We start from the raw sequence: 14,454 nt of genomic DNA, 5'->3' as shown, positions 1-14,454 counted from the left end.
TGGCAATCCAGGGTCCATAACAGAATAACAGAGTTGAAAGGGACCTTGGGGGTCTTCTAGTCCAATCCCCTGCTCGGGCAGGAAACTCTGTACCATTTCAGACAAATGATTGTTCAATCTCTTCTTAAAAATATATATAACTGTGGATCCTATGATGCTCTTATAAAATATCTGCAGCCTCTGTCATTGTGCTACTGAGGCTTGATGGCCTAGTTCGCTGCCAGAATTGGATCGAGTATATATCTGAGAGCTGGAATAGTTTTTCTTGACTGTTCATTTTGAGGGTAAGGGGTTATATTATCTTTTAAATTAGTTTTTCCTTTTTTTTATATCACAACTTCTCCCATTATTGTGTACCTTAGGCAAAAAAGTTTGCCATTTTTTTCTGACTTTTACTACATCCTATGTTTCTAATTAACTTCCATTAGAATTTTGTTTCACTAGTTTGTCTATTTTGATAAAAAAATGAATTCGAATCACTTATTGATTCTTGTTTTTCCTTTTGATAATAATGGTTAAATGGCAGACAACAATTCTTCATGTCAAGCTTTATTCTTTTTTAGCAGTTGCCATTATCAAAAGGGTTAATAATAAGTGAGAATTCAAAGCCAGCAAGACAGATTAGCGTTGGTAGTGTTCAACGATAATATTGGGAAAACATAATTTTAACTGTAGAAAGCAAGTTAAAGGCAAATCAAGTTTAAAGAGTAGTTAATAAAATAGTGCCACCTTTGAAAGCTTCCTAGAAAAGTTGCAATGTAAATATTGCATAAAACGTCTATATATTCATAGACACAAACATACATACATTCCTAGAATCTAAATGTTTATTTTGGAATGAAATGAGACCAAACTCCTTCTTAAAATATTTAATTTCCACTTTCCAACCTATAAATAAAAAATAACATATAATTTTAATGTGTTCTGTTTGATTTGATTTGTCAAACTAACTACTCAGAAGAACAGCAAATATTCGCACAATAAAATTGTCAACTTATTCCCACTGACCTTTGCGTCCATCTCTTTGGAATAGAGATTGTAGATGGTGATTATAGATTGGGATCCTTGGTGCTCTCTGAACTTGGTCGCTTTCTTCCAGACATTTCATTGCCCAACTACATAACATCCTCAGTTCTAGAAGGAAGTGGGGTTTGCTCTCTGTTTATAGACAAGTGTTGGAGGTAGTGTTCTTGTTAGTTCCTTGATGAGGCTATTTACTGTTTGTTTGTCTGAGTTGGTAGTTCCTTGATTGGGGCTTTGTGGGTCCTTGAATCATAAAATCATAGAGTTAGAAGGGACCTTGGAAGTCTTCGAGTCCAATTCCCTGCTCAAGGCCAGAGTCCTTATACCATCCAGAACAAATCATTTCTTGAAAGCCTCCTACAATGGACTACCCACAATTTTAGGAGGCAAGCTGTTCCACTGATTAATTGTTCTCATTCTCAGGAAATTCATCCTTATTCTGAGATAGGATCTCTCTCTCTCTCTCTCTATGACAAGCTTCTACTCATTACAACTTGACCTGCCCTCAGATGCTTTGGAAAATAAATTAATGCCCTCTTCCCTATGACAGCCCTTCAAGTATTTTAAGATTCCTATCTTGTTTCCCCTAAACTTTCCTTTTGTTAGGATAAACATAACTAGTTCTCTTAGCCATTCACCATACAATTAACATTTCAAATCTCTTACCATCTTTGTTCTTCTTTGCACTTTGTTGAAAGCTGTAACGTAGAAAGCTTGGAGCATGATAAACACATGTAAGAAAGATATGACAGAGAAGGAGAAAAAATGGAAAAAGAAAGGTGTTAATCTGAGTGTTTATTTGTTTAATTTGGATGTTTATCTGGTACTTATCTGGGTATAGGCTGCTGGAGAGGATGTATTCTGATCTTTTTGTTTCCTTTTTAGCTTTTTTATTGTTTCTTTTGAATGGTGTGTAATTGTGCGTAAAGGATTAACACAAGGCAAACAATCAAGCAGAATTTCTGGATCAGCACAGAAAAGACAGAAGTTGGGATGGGACTACTTTGAGCTGGCAAGAGATCCCAGGGATTTCTTTGCCTATACTATCCCCCCCCCCCCAAAAAAAATCTATGCAGAAGAAAAAAGTTAGAATAATGGACACAAATGTCTGCTTTTTCATTGAGTGAACCACAACAGTCCATCCTTTAAAGTTGCAAATGTCAAGTGACTAGGATTAAAACAGACTGACATAGCAGGGCAGAGGGTGTACTGATCTCCTTCTCAGGCTGTATTCTCCTCTTCTTCTCAAAGCAGATGATGATCAAAGACATGAAGCAGGGCAAATATTGGACTACAAGATACTAACACAAATCACAAATTAAATGGATGAGAATTTGGTATTTTACAATATTCACCCTGGTGGAAGCTTTGCACATAGGTATCTTATGGAACACGCCGCAACAGATCATGTTGATGATGCTCAAATGTAAAAAGCCATAGATATATTCTTCTGTAATTCTGCAGCTTTCTTACAAATGACATCGTTTAAGGACCTACTTCCTGACAGTTAGAACAATTAACCAGTGGAACAACCTGCCTCCAGAAGCGGGTTTTCTGCCTGAGCAGGGGGTTGGACTAGATGAATTCCAAGGTCCCTTCCAACTTTACTATTGTTGTTGTTGTTCTTGCTGTTGCTATTATTATTATTATTTACAAAACCCAGGCCACAATCACGTTTTAGTGAAAAACCAGATTTTTTTTTTTAAAAAAGAGGAAAGCATATCTCTTTCCAAAGTTGGAAAGTCATTTTGAATTTGTCCCCAAATAAAATTGGGAGGAAAGGAGGATTTAAATTTGATCATTTTCTGAATAAGGTCATTTCCCAGATATCTTGTATTTGATCAATACCCTAAATAAATGTTCATCTGAAATGGAAGTACTTTCCAATTTTTAGTTCAATCAGTTAATTCAAAATTTTCTTCCAGTCTTGTCCAGTTTTTCCAGTCCAATCTTTTAAGTACCCAATTAATGCAGCTTTTTTAGCAAAAAGTTCATAAGGAGTGTCCAGTCAGTAATAAATGTAGCTATTGCCCTTTTTCTAATCCAGCAAGTCAATTTTGTCATCTCTATTAATTCTGTCATCTTTATCATCCATTCCTCTTTATGGGTATTTCAGAGTCTTTCCATTTTTATGCATATAATAATTTGCAGCAGTCATCATTTATAAAAACAATATTCCATAATTTTTTTCTAATTATCTATCCATTACTGTAGTCCCAACAAGAAAATATTCAATAAGACCTTTTAAATTCTTTGTATCCATTTATATATCTGAACACAAAATTTTTACAAGTTCACCAGCCATAATAAAATGACCCTTTATGTTTTTCACATTTCCAGTATAAATTTGAAGTATTTTTATACATTCTAGATATTTTTTTCTGGAATCAGGTACCAAAGGTACTACATCATCATCATCATCATCATCATCATCATCATCATCATCATCATCATCATCATCATCAAGTTGAAAGGGACCTTGGAAGTCTTCTAGTCCTTTCATAAACATTCATCATTTTATAAACATTCTTTTATATTATAATGTAAAATTCAGTTCTTTCAGTCAGATATTTTCCCACTTTATCATATTCTTTTACTTGTTCTATATCAGTGGTTCTCAACCTTTTTAATGCCGCGACCCCCAACCGGTCGTAAGTCAAGGACTACTCAACTGGTGCAGCACCGTTTGCAGAATGGGACTTTTGGCGGGCTCAGCAAGGCAGAGACAGCCTGGACAATTCCTATTGGCTTTTGAAAGCCAATAGAATTAGACTCTATTCAAGAAAGTCTATTCTATTGGCTTTCAAAAGCCAATAGAATAAAAGGGAGTAGCACAGCTAAGGAAAAGGGGGAAAAAAAAGGCGGACTGCGTTGTTTGGTGACCCCCGTGAAATGGTCGTTCAACCCAAATGGGGTCCCGACCCACAGGTTGAGAACCACTGTTCTCAGTAGATTTAATTACCTCTCTTTGCCTGCTGTTTCTTTTCTATAAAATGCTTCTTGTACTGAGACCCACGCAGGCTTTTTCAGATGTAATCTGGGTTTGTATCTATTTCATATTCTCAATATGGCATGTCTAGTGTCATGATTTTTAAAAACTATATTAACCTTAACTTTATTGAACCATAGAAAGTCATCTAAATCTCAGGCTGTGCTTGTCTAGTTCAGGGGTAGGCAACCTTGGCTCTTTTATGACTCATGGACTTCAACTCCCAGAATTCCGGCTGGCTCCAGAATTCTGGGAGTTGAAGTCCATCAGTCATAAAAGAGCTAAGATTGCCTATCCCTGATCTAGTTCTTCCATTCTTCTATTTGTCAGCAGCACCTGCACCTTCATCCAAATCAAGTAGGAGGCTACAAAATACAATTTCAAGTCAGGCAGTCCCAGTCCTCCCCATTTCTTTGCATAGTGAAGGATTTTATATTTAACCTTTTGCTTCTCCACTTGCTGTACAAACCTAGATATATTTTTCTGTCATTAAATGATGTAGCAGTTCAAAATAGGTATTGTTCAAAGCAAAACAGTGATTATAATAATACATTCATTTTTATCACAGATATTCCCCACACCAATGACACTTGTAATTTCTCTCATCCTTCTTAATATCCTTCCTAATTTCATTCTGTCTTAACATAATTGTTCTGAAATAACACACAATTCATAATTGTCATAGTAATACTCAAGTATTTCATTTTTTTCTCAATCTTAAAACCGCTAACTATTTTTGCTCTTCCATCTTCATGTTTTTTGCTAACATCTTCATCTTCTCATTATTTATTTTAAATCCAGCTAATTCACCAAAATTCTTTAATTTTTCCTTAAATTATCGGCAAATCATCAGCAAACACTCATAATTTATATTTTCCTTTTAATCCTCATTCAATGTCTTTTTAATTTTACAAGCAGTATAACAATATTTGACTACCTCTGGGGAGACTGAATCATACTGATCTGATAACAACACATAAATATAAAAAAACATCAGAATTTTCCTGGGTCAGGAGTGATAAGACCTTTTCTTAAGATCCTTACAGACTGGAAAGTATAAGAGGTCATAAGATGTTGCATAGGGGAACAGTCTCAGCTCATAGAGCAGCTTTGATCTGGCTTTGAATGAACAGAATTGGGACCGTTGGAAGACCTGCTGTCTGAGCAGTGTGGAAGGCAAATACCTCTACAGAATGTGCAGAGGGAAAGCAGATAGAACAAGGAATAAAGGTAGGAACCATTTGTGAAATTCAGAAGTTTTCTAGGGAACATTAGTTGATTTATAAATGATCTTGTATACACAGTGAGAACTAGGAATTCATTTTTCTAAACCTAACAGAATTTCACACTGTTAAGGAGTTCCCATATAGCAAATATTATATAATTTTGGCCACATTTCAACGAAGTTAAAAGCACTTATATTCCTTTAGAAAAATCACAATTTAAACACTGAAATCTCTTAATCTATCTTAAATTAGGGAGGTCTCTGACAACAGGGCCCCTCTACAATAACTTCAATTTTCATAAAAATTGTTCACTAAGAAACAGAGACTAATTTATCGTGTTTAAACACATTTCAGAACCAACAGTTAAACTTTCTGGTTTAATTACATGGAGCTTAGCTCCAAAACCACTGCTACTATTCTTCAGAAACCGGGCAAAAGATTCCACTCAGGAGCATTTAAAATATCTGAACATTTAATTCCATTCTATAAAAAAGTTAAAAGGTTATAGTGACATGTGGAATTTTAAAAGTATGCATTGCTTTCATGAAACTTTGCGCCAAGTATCTTTTTTGAAATGCTTCAAGGAAGCTGCTTCTTTTCAGTTATCCTATAACACTGAGGCAACATACAGGTGGTCCTTGACTTACAACCATTCATTTAGTGACCAGCTTAAATTACATTGGCACTATAAAAATTGACTTACAATCAGTTCTCACATTTACAATAACCAACACTGCAGAAGATAGGCTTAAGATACAGAAGGAACTTGACAGACTTGAACATTTGGTGCTATCTAACAAAATGAAATTCAGTGGTAAAAAAAGTAAGGCTCTACATTTAGGCAAGAAAAACCAAATACACAGGTACAGTATAGGAGGTATCTTGTTCAATAGTAGCAACTATAAGAGGGATCTTGGAGTCCTAGTGGACAATCAATTAAATATGAGCCAGCAGTGTGCTGCAGCTGCCAAAAAAAGTGAACACAGAGCTAGGCTGCATTAACAGAGGGATAGAATCAAGATCACGTGAAGTGTTAATATCACTTTATAATGCTTTGGTAAGGCCACACTTGGAATACTACATCCAGTTTTGGTCACCATGATGTAAAAAAGATGTTGAGACTCTAGAAAGAGTGCAAAGAAGAGCAACAAAGATGATCAGGGGACTGGAGGCTAAAACATGTAAAGCAGACATATCAAACTCACGACGTCACATGACGTCACGAGATGTATTGCCGGTAATGGGGTGACGTCACGAGTTCATTGCTGGTAATGGGGTGGGCGCAGCTTCCGGATGATGCATTTGGCCCGCGGGCCAGCAGTTTGACACCCCTGATGTAAAGAATGGTTGCTGGAATTGGGTATGTCTAGTTTAATGAAGAGAAGGACGAGGGGGGACATCATAGCAGTGTTCCAATATCTCAGGGGCTGCCACAAAGAAGAGGGAGTCAAGCTATTTTCCAAGGCGCCTGAAGGCAGGACAAGAAGCAATGGATGGAAACTAACCAAAGAGAAAAGCAACCTAGAACTAAGAAGAAATTTCCTGACAGTTAAAACAATTAATCAGTGGAGCAACGTGCCTCCTGAAGTTGTGGGTTTTCCAACACTGGAAGTTTTTAAGAAGAGATTGAACAACCATTTGTCTGAAATGGTATAGGGTTTCCTGCCTGAGCAGGGGGTTGGATTATAAGACCTCCAGGTTCTATTCTATTCTATTCTATTCTATTCTATTCTATTCTATTCTATTCTATTCTATTCTATTCTATTCTATTCTATTCTACTCTACTCTACTCTACCATTGCAGCATCACCATACTCACATGATCAAAATTCAGGCACTTAGCAATTGGCATGTGTTTACAACAATTGCAATGTCCCAGAGTCATGTGATCGCCATCTTCCCAACTGGCTTCCAACAAGCAAAGTCAATGGGGGAAGCAGATCCTCTTAATGATTGTATGATTCACTTAACACCTGCAGTAATTTGGTTAACAACTGTGGCAAAATAGGTTGTAAAACCAGGTGCAACTCACTTATTGCTTAGCAATGAAAATTCTGGTGCCAATTGTGGTTGTAAGTCAAAGACTACCTGCAATCAATATAGCTCAACTCTGCCACAATATTTTGGGAACCCAGAGCACCATAACACATTGAGTCTGAGAGGCTAGTTGAAATAGAGCACCTCATAAAAGCAGTAAAAAACACTTTGCCTATTCATTAGAGTCATTGGAAAAGGGGCAACTCACATTAGATTTGGATCCTGGATCAAATCAGGTAGTCTCTGATTTTTCCCAAATTAAACTTCGTTATTTCACAAGAAAACAAACTTGTGCCTGACCCAAATCTTATTGTCAGTGCATATCCTTACCAATGATATACATTTATCTGTGTCAAAACTCCGAAAAAAAGGAAAGGAATGTTTTCTTCAAAGTGGAGGTTGGGAGCTAATGAAATTGGGAGGAAATATCAGAAAGATTTAGACAGGACAGCTCCCAGAGCTTGTTCCAGCTGGCATCAAGATACAATCCGGAGAACAGCAAGCTCAACATATGTCATGAGACTTTTTAGCTGTTGATCCTCTGCAGCAGCTTACTCAGCTCTTTCAAATGGAGCCGTTGATTCCCTCTGTAGTCATGTCTCTGTCTATCCATGGGCTGAATTGGAACTTGGACACTGTAAAAGTGTAGTCTACTTTCATCAAAGCTGCCAGTTTAATCACAGTACAGAACTATGAGATTTTAAAATGAATGCAGATTAGGTTATTGCCTTTGTCACCTTTTGGGTATGTCAAATGGAAACATGAAGGATGTAGCAAAGCCCGAAGCATAATGTATAAAATTAGAGTTTGATTAGACTCTATGCACTATGGTTTACATAAAGAAAAAACATAATTCATAAAACAACAGCACTGAAGGGTTGCTATCCCAATCTAAAATCCTTTGTACACCTCAAGGTATGTTTGGTGCTTCTGATCATGCAACTTATTCAGTGGAGGGTAAACTGGAAAACTTATTTAAGAATCCTTAATTAGATTGCCTACAGTTACCAGTACTAGACTAGATTTTATGCACAAGGCTTTCTTGTGATAGACCCTACTTTTGCCTTGCTCTATTTTCATGCTGTACATATTTTAAAAATGATTTGGAAGGGCCTTAGAACTTGGAATTTCTCTCGCTCTGAAAATAAATGTAAAAACTGAGGATAATAGCACTTCTGGATATAAAATGAGATTGATCAGGCAGCAGTTAAAGATATAGTGTTCCAACTTTGTTTCCATGAACCTTTAATTGGAAGACAAAAACTGGAATATATACAGTACAGTATTGATTGTTCTTAGGAAAGAGGAAAACTGATTAATCTGGGATTGGAATATTCTAAAAAAATTCTGAAACATTCTATTCCATCTCAGGAACATACTGAAACTTTTTTAATTCATGCTTTTTCAAAGTGCTTTGATGGCTTCTGGGAAAGTATCATCTGCCTTAGAAGAATTTTGAGATATCTTGAAGATAGTGTTCTGGGATAAAGTAACACCTCAACTCACTTCCTGTTTGGGGGTTTACTTCAAAAATTGCTGAGTCATTTTCAAAATGGCTCCATATAGAAAAAGTTGGGATGGTCTGGAGGGAGGGAGCAAATGGAATATTCTGAGGTTCTGCAGAACATTTGATTTCTAAATTGTGGGGTTTTTCACTATCCTATTTGTTCTGTTTTTAATATTATTTTTTTGTTCCAGAAATAAAGAATATTTCCTGGCATTTAGCCATTTGAACTGAACATCATGTCTTCTTTTCTTTTCACTCCAGATCCTTGAAGAGAACATGAAGTTGGAGTGCAAGTGCCATGGAGTGTCAGGATCATGCACTACTAAAACATGCTGGACAACTCTTCCTAAATTCAGGGAGCTGGGCTACATCCTTAAGGAGAAATACAATGAAGCTGTTCAGGTTGAACCTGTGCGGGCAAGTCGTAATAAGCGTCCCACTTTTCTGAAGATAAAGAAACCACTCTCCTATCGTAAACCAATGGATACAGACTTGGTCTACATAGAGAAATCGCCCAACTACTGTGAAGAGGATCCTGTGACTGGCAGTGTGGGTACACAGGGCAGAATGTGCAACAAAACAGCCCAGCAAACCAATGGCTGTGATCTGATGTGTTGTGGACGAGGTTATAACACTCATCAATATTCCAGAGTCTGGCAGTGCAACTGCAAATTTCACTGGTGCTGTTATGTCAAATGTAACACATGCAGTGAACGAACAGAAGTCTACACCTGTAAATGAAAGCATGGCTTTGGCAGGGGAACTTAAAGCCTTGGAGTACACACTTTTTTTTGCACATAAGCTCAGTGTATCTAAATAATACTGTAGCAAAGGCCCAAATGGTTTCCAAAAGAAAGTCCAGCAAAATAATCCCGTTTTCCTCCCCTTTTAACAGTGTTTATAGTGGATAATGGTCAAAGACTTTTGGGAATAGCCCAAAAACTACACCCAGACTTTTTAAAAGGAACCCAGAAACAAACTATTTTCCCTAATGCAAAACTTCAGATACCTAAACTACATAAATAAAATAAATTGGAGAAATGCTCAAATAATCTGGGCCATCCAAACATTACGGACTGCCTTAAAATTGTGGGAAAAGTTGAATTTTCTTGGAGGAGGCACTCATGAGGCTGGATAAAAGTGATCAAAAGACCATGCAATGTGCCTAAAGTGTGAGCTGAGAAAAAAAAATGTCATATTTTAAGAGAGGCTTTGTCCACAATTGGATGACAATGCGCCTGTGTGAGTTTCCATTGAAAGAGTGTGGATTATGCAGTTGTAGGGATTTCTACATTTGTGAAAAAAAAACTTCTGTTAATTGTTCCTTGTTGGTTGTTCCTTGTATTCCCATTCTTCTGCCTGTGCTAATGCAAGTAGACCAATGGGTACTTCCCATATAAACACTGGTTTAGCTGCTTTTCTGCTCTGCTGCTGATTTTAGCACAGCGTGTTGGGAAAACTTGGCATAATAATTATAGCAATATTTAGTCACTTTTGCAGATAAAACTAATATTAATTTATTTAATTAATTTTTACCACCAATTTTTTGGGAGCATTCTGCAATTAAAGTAAATACCCTGCTTTTTTGTGGAATCATTTTTGTAGATTTAGTAGAGGGGAAACCCTTGAGGTGTATATATTATTGTTTACTTAGATATTTCTACTAGTTGCAAATGCAGGATAGTTTCTACAGGTGTTAAGTACAAAAGCAGGCATCTTTTATAATTTTGAGCTGTATGCTGCTAGTTGTCTGGAATCTCAAATTGCTATTCATCTTCTCTATATTTCACAGTACATAATTTTTCCAATTTTTTTGTTTAAAAGGATCATTTCAAAATCCAGTTGGAAATAACACATGACATATATAAATGCAAAACGCCAGGCAAGTTTCCACCTTTGGAAAATGAACCATAGGATAAAAGAATATATTTTGTAAGAGACTATTTTTATATGAATATTTTATTTATACTATATCTGCTTGTAAAATTCTGTAACCTGTAATTTTTCTCAAAACAGGCACACCGTTTGTAATTCATAGCCTATTTAACAATTAAGGCCAGTTACTTTGTTTACCTAAAAAGTAACAAGCTGGTTGTATATACAAAATACAAAATGAATTTTCTCTCCGGATGTATGTACAAAGTGGCTCTTTTCCTGTACTTCAATTTGCAGAATATGCAGAACAAGAACAAGAGTATGTAGCATCAGTTTTGTCGCAAGGCTTGAATTCACAGTTGGAATTAACTGGATGCTCCTTTATCCCATTCAAAAAGAGAGAGAGAGAAAAAAAATCTGAATTAGCTTCCCAGATGCGTCAGTCATTAAACTGTGGCATTATGACTAGCAAATGTGCTGTGTGTGCTGTCAGTTAAACCTCTATATTGTGCTACTGTCAAATTTGATTTTATCAGGGTGAGACTGTGGGCGATGACTATAAAAACTAGCATGACACACACATCATCTGATTCTCATAGATAAGGCAAAAAGCTTACAGGTTTTGTCCAACTGGTTTTTGGCATTTCCCTTATTCTTCCCTCCTCCCTGCCTCACAAATATTCTCAAGTCATATTTAGAAAAGCTTTCAATTACCCATCCATTTCTCCCACCCACTTGCTTCTTTTGTACTGTTTGGCTTTTACACTTTGGCATTTCCTTTCTTATCCCTAAGATTTTCTAGTGCAATTATGCTCAATTAAATAGTTTGCTTTTGTGGCATCATTGTGATCATTCTGCCAGAACCCATTAGCATTTGATCCCCAAGTTTATAATTTATTAGTATTTTTGTCTCTCTCTGGCAAACTGATGCCAGAATAAAAGTAATGGGACCAACTTCCACGTTATCACTACATAGGAGACAAACTAGATGTTTTGGACTTTTTCTTTTGGGTATTTAACAGCAGGATGCACAAGAAATGTATCAAAGGAAATTAAAAAAAAAATATTAGAGAATGTTCCATATATCTGCAATGTGTTTTACATAGTGGTATGAAGTCTTCTGCTAATGTAGTTTTGTGCAATCATAGAATGAAAAGCAAGAACATGGGAGGGGGAGGCATCCTTCTGATTTTAGAGAATAGAGTGCCTGAGATGACCTCTATGTTTGTACCTGTATGGAGTGTTCTTTCCCTTTTCTAGAGGTAACCCCTTAAACTATGTAAAAGCCATTCTGCTAAATTCTCTCATTTTCCTGAACACTGCTTTCCCAAAAGGTCCCAGACTGATTTTGATATATTGAAATGACAGGATTTTAGAACTGAGGTAAAATTTTAAAAGAAATTGCATACAGATAGTTGTATCAGAGCTTTCTGCATTTAAAACAAGGCAAATACCTAAACCCATTATTCCAATTACAAAGGTAAGTTTAATTAAAATAAATTTCTAAATATTGGTCCGGGATTGAAATGGCCTACTTACCAAGTTGGGAGGTCAGTCTGTTCCATAAACTGTTAACAAAATATGAATCTAGTAGTTTATCTAGAGACACTAAATAAAATAATCAATTTCAAGGAATTTCAAACCCTAACTGAAAATCAGCACAATGGCAAACAGCAAGTCATTTACAGGCCATTGTGACATAGGCCATTTCTAGAAATTGTTTCCTTGACATTTTAAAATTTTCTAAACCGCAGAAGTTGCATTTTATATGATACAAATAATATACTATGTAAATCAGGGCAGAAATCATACAATTTCATTTTGGGGGGATGTAAGCCTACTGGTCAAGTGAAATTTTGACTTTTACTCTCAAAGGAACAGGGTCATTGACCATTTAAAACTCCATGGAACATAAAATTTGCCAAATGCAGCTACTCTTATTAAGGTGTTAGAGAGCAAAGAAAAGAGTCCCTCAGAGACAGAAGTCCTATTCTTTTCAGAATATTATCATTATCACTGAGGAAAATAAAGCATGGAGCCATCATAAAGAAATGACAAATAGAAATACTTTCTTCTTCTTCTTCTTCTTCTTCTTCTTCTTCTTCTTCTTCTTCTTCTTCTTCTTCTTCTTCTTCTTCTTCTTCTTATTCTTCTTCTTCTTCTTCTTCTTCTTATTCTTCTTCTTCTTCTTCTTCTTCTTCTTCTTCTTCTTCTTCTTCTTCTTCTTCTTCTTCTTCTTCTTCTTCTTCTTCTTCTTCTTCTTCTTCTTCCTCTTCTTCTTCTTCCTCTCCTCTCCTTCTCCCTCCTCTTCCTCCTCCTTCATCTTCATCTTCCTGTAGTCTGTCTGCTACTCTGTCTGCTGCAGATAATCAGCATTAAAAATGTACTTAGATTCTTTGAAACTATGCTAGACAATTTTAGGGGAGAGGCTGGAGGACTAAGAAAGGTCTTCAATAAGGATTCTAATAGTTGCAATTTGGAAGAAGGAAGGTCTTTAGTGTTTCAAATATTCTTAAGACTTTAAATGAAACTCCAAGACTTTAATTGGAACTTGTCAACTGACCATTGTAGCCAGTCCACTGTTTTAAAAAGATAAGTTATTCTCCACTAGCTTGATCCATTTTAAGCTGCCACATTTTGAATTAACTGTAATTTACAAAAGCGCACCTCAGGCATATACAAAATACTACACATGTAAATGGATAATTAGCAAGATGCCTACTGTTGTAGACAACCGTTCCTACTCAGAAAAAGGCTAAAATTAAAATCTAAGTGTGATCACTAAAGCCAGTTGAACACCCAAATCTAGTGTCTGAACTCCTATACTGGGACTATGTGTATAATAAAATTTTTTATTTGAATGTCTGAATTCTGACCATTAAGAGGAAGTGAAATCCCATCCAAAAAGGCTACTTACTACTTAATCCCATAGGAGTGTAAAAAAGATGTTGAGACTCTAGAAAGAGTACAGAGAAGAGCAACAAAGATGATTAGGGGATTGGAGGTTAAAACATATAAGGAACGGTTGATGGAATTGGGTATGTCTAGCTTAATGAAGAGAAGGACGAGGGGGGACATGATAGCAGTGTTCCAATATCTCAAGGGCTGCCACAGAGAAGAGGGAGTCAGGCTGTTTTCCAAAGCACTTGAATGCAGGACAAGAAGCAAAGGATGGAAACTAATCAAGGAGAGAAGCAACCTAGAACTTAGGAGAACCTTCCTGACAATTAGAACAATTAACCAGTGGAACGACCTGCCTCCAGAAACGGTGAATGCTCCAACACTGGAAGTTTTTAAGAAGAAACTGGACAGCCATTTATCCAAAATGGTATAGGGTTTCCTGCCTGAGCAGGGGGTTGGACTTGATGACCTCCAAGGTCCCTTCCAACTTTATTATTATTATTATTATGGATTATCGCACAGTCAGCCAGATGTTCAGACTGGATTTGGCATTTTGTCTACCTATCGAGTCCTTACCCAGGACCTGGGATAGGCAGATGTGGATGTTTGATGGTTTACAGGTATCGTCGCAGGATGGAAGCAGTTCCTAATAAGGCCGCCTTTTGCAATTGACTAATAGCGAATTTGTCAATGCCAATGGTGTTCAAGTGGTGCTCCAGTTGTTTTGGGATTGCACCCAAGGAGCCTATTACTATTGGTACTACCCTTGCTTGCTTTTGCCACAGTCTTTCTATTTCTATTTGTAGGTCTTTGTATTTTGTTATCTTCTCCAGTTCTTTCTCTTCTATTCTGCTGTCTCCAGGCACTGCCACGTCCACTATCCAGACTTTTTTGTCT

General features: G+C 36.6%; 1 protein-coding gene across 2 annotated transcripts in view; it reads left to right on the top strand.

The window, feature by feature from the left end:
• LOC120302774 (protein Wnt-7a) overlaps window positions 1-10,911 on the top strand; it is a 53,502-nt gene extending 42,591 nt beyond the window's left edge. For both annotated transcript variants that reach the window (XM_039331699.1, XM_039331700.1), the window contains exon 4: window positions 9,043-10,911. In XM_039331699.1, coding sequence (XP_039187633.1) covers window positions 9,043-9,522 — 480 coding nt within the window. In that variant the 3' untranslated portion in view covers window positions 9,523-10,911. The remainder of the gene's footprint in view (window positions 1-9,042) is intronic.
• Window positions 10,912-14,454: the final 3,543 nt, after the last annotated feature.

This window comes from Crotalus tigris, unplaced genomic scaffold, assembly GCF_016545835.1.
Source record: "Crotalus tigris isolate CLP2741 ecotype Arizona unplaced genomic scaffold, ASM1654583v1 scf7180000024437.13266115, whole genome shotgun sequence".
Classification (NCBI taxonomy): Eukaryota; Metazoa; Chordata; class Lepidosauria; order Squamata; family Viperidae; genus Crotalus; species Crotalus tigris.
This window is presented reverse-complemented; position numbering and strand designations above follow the sequence as displayed.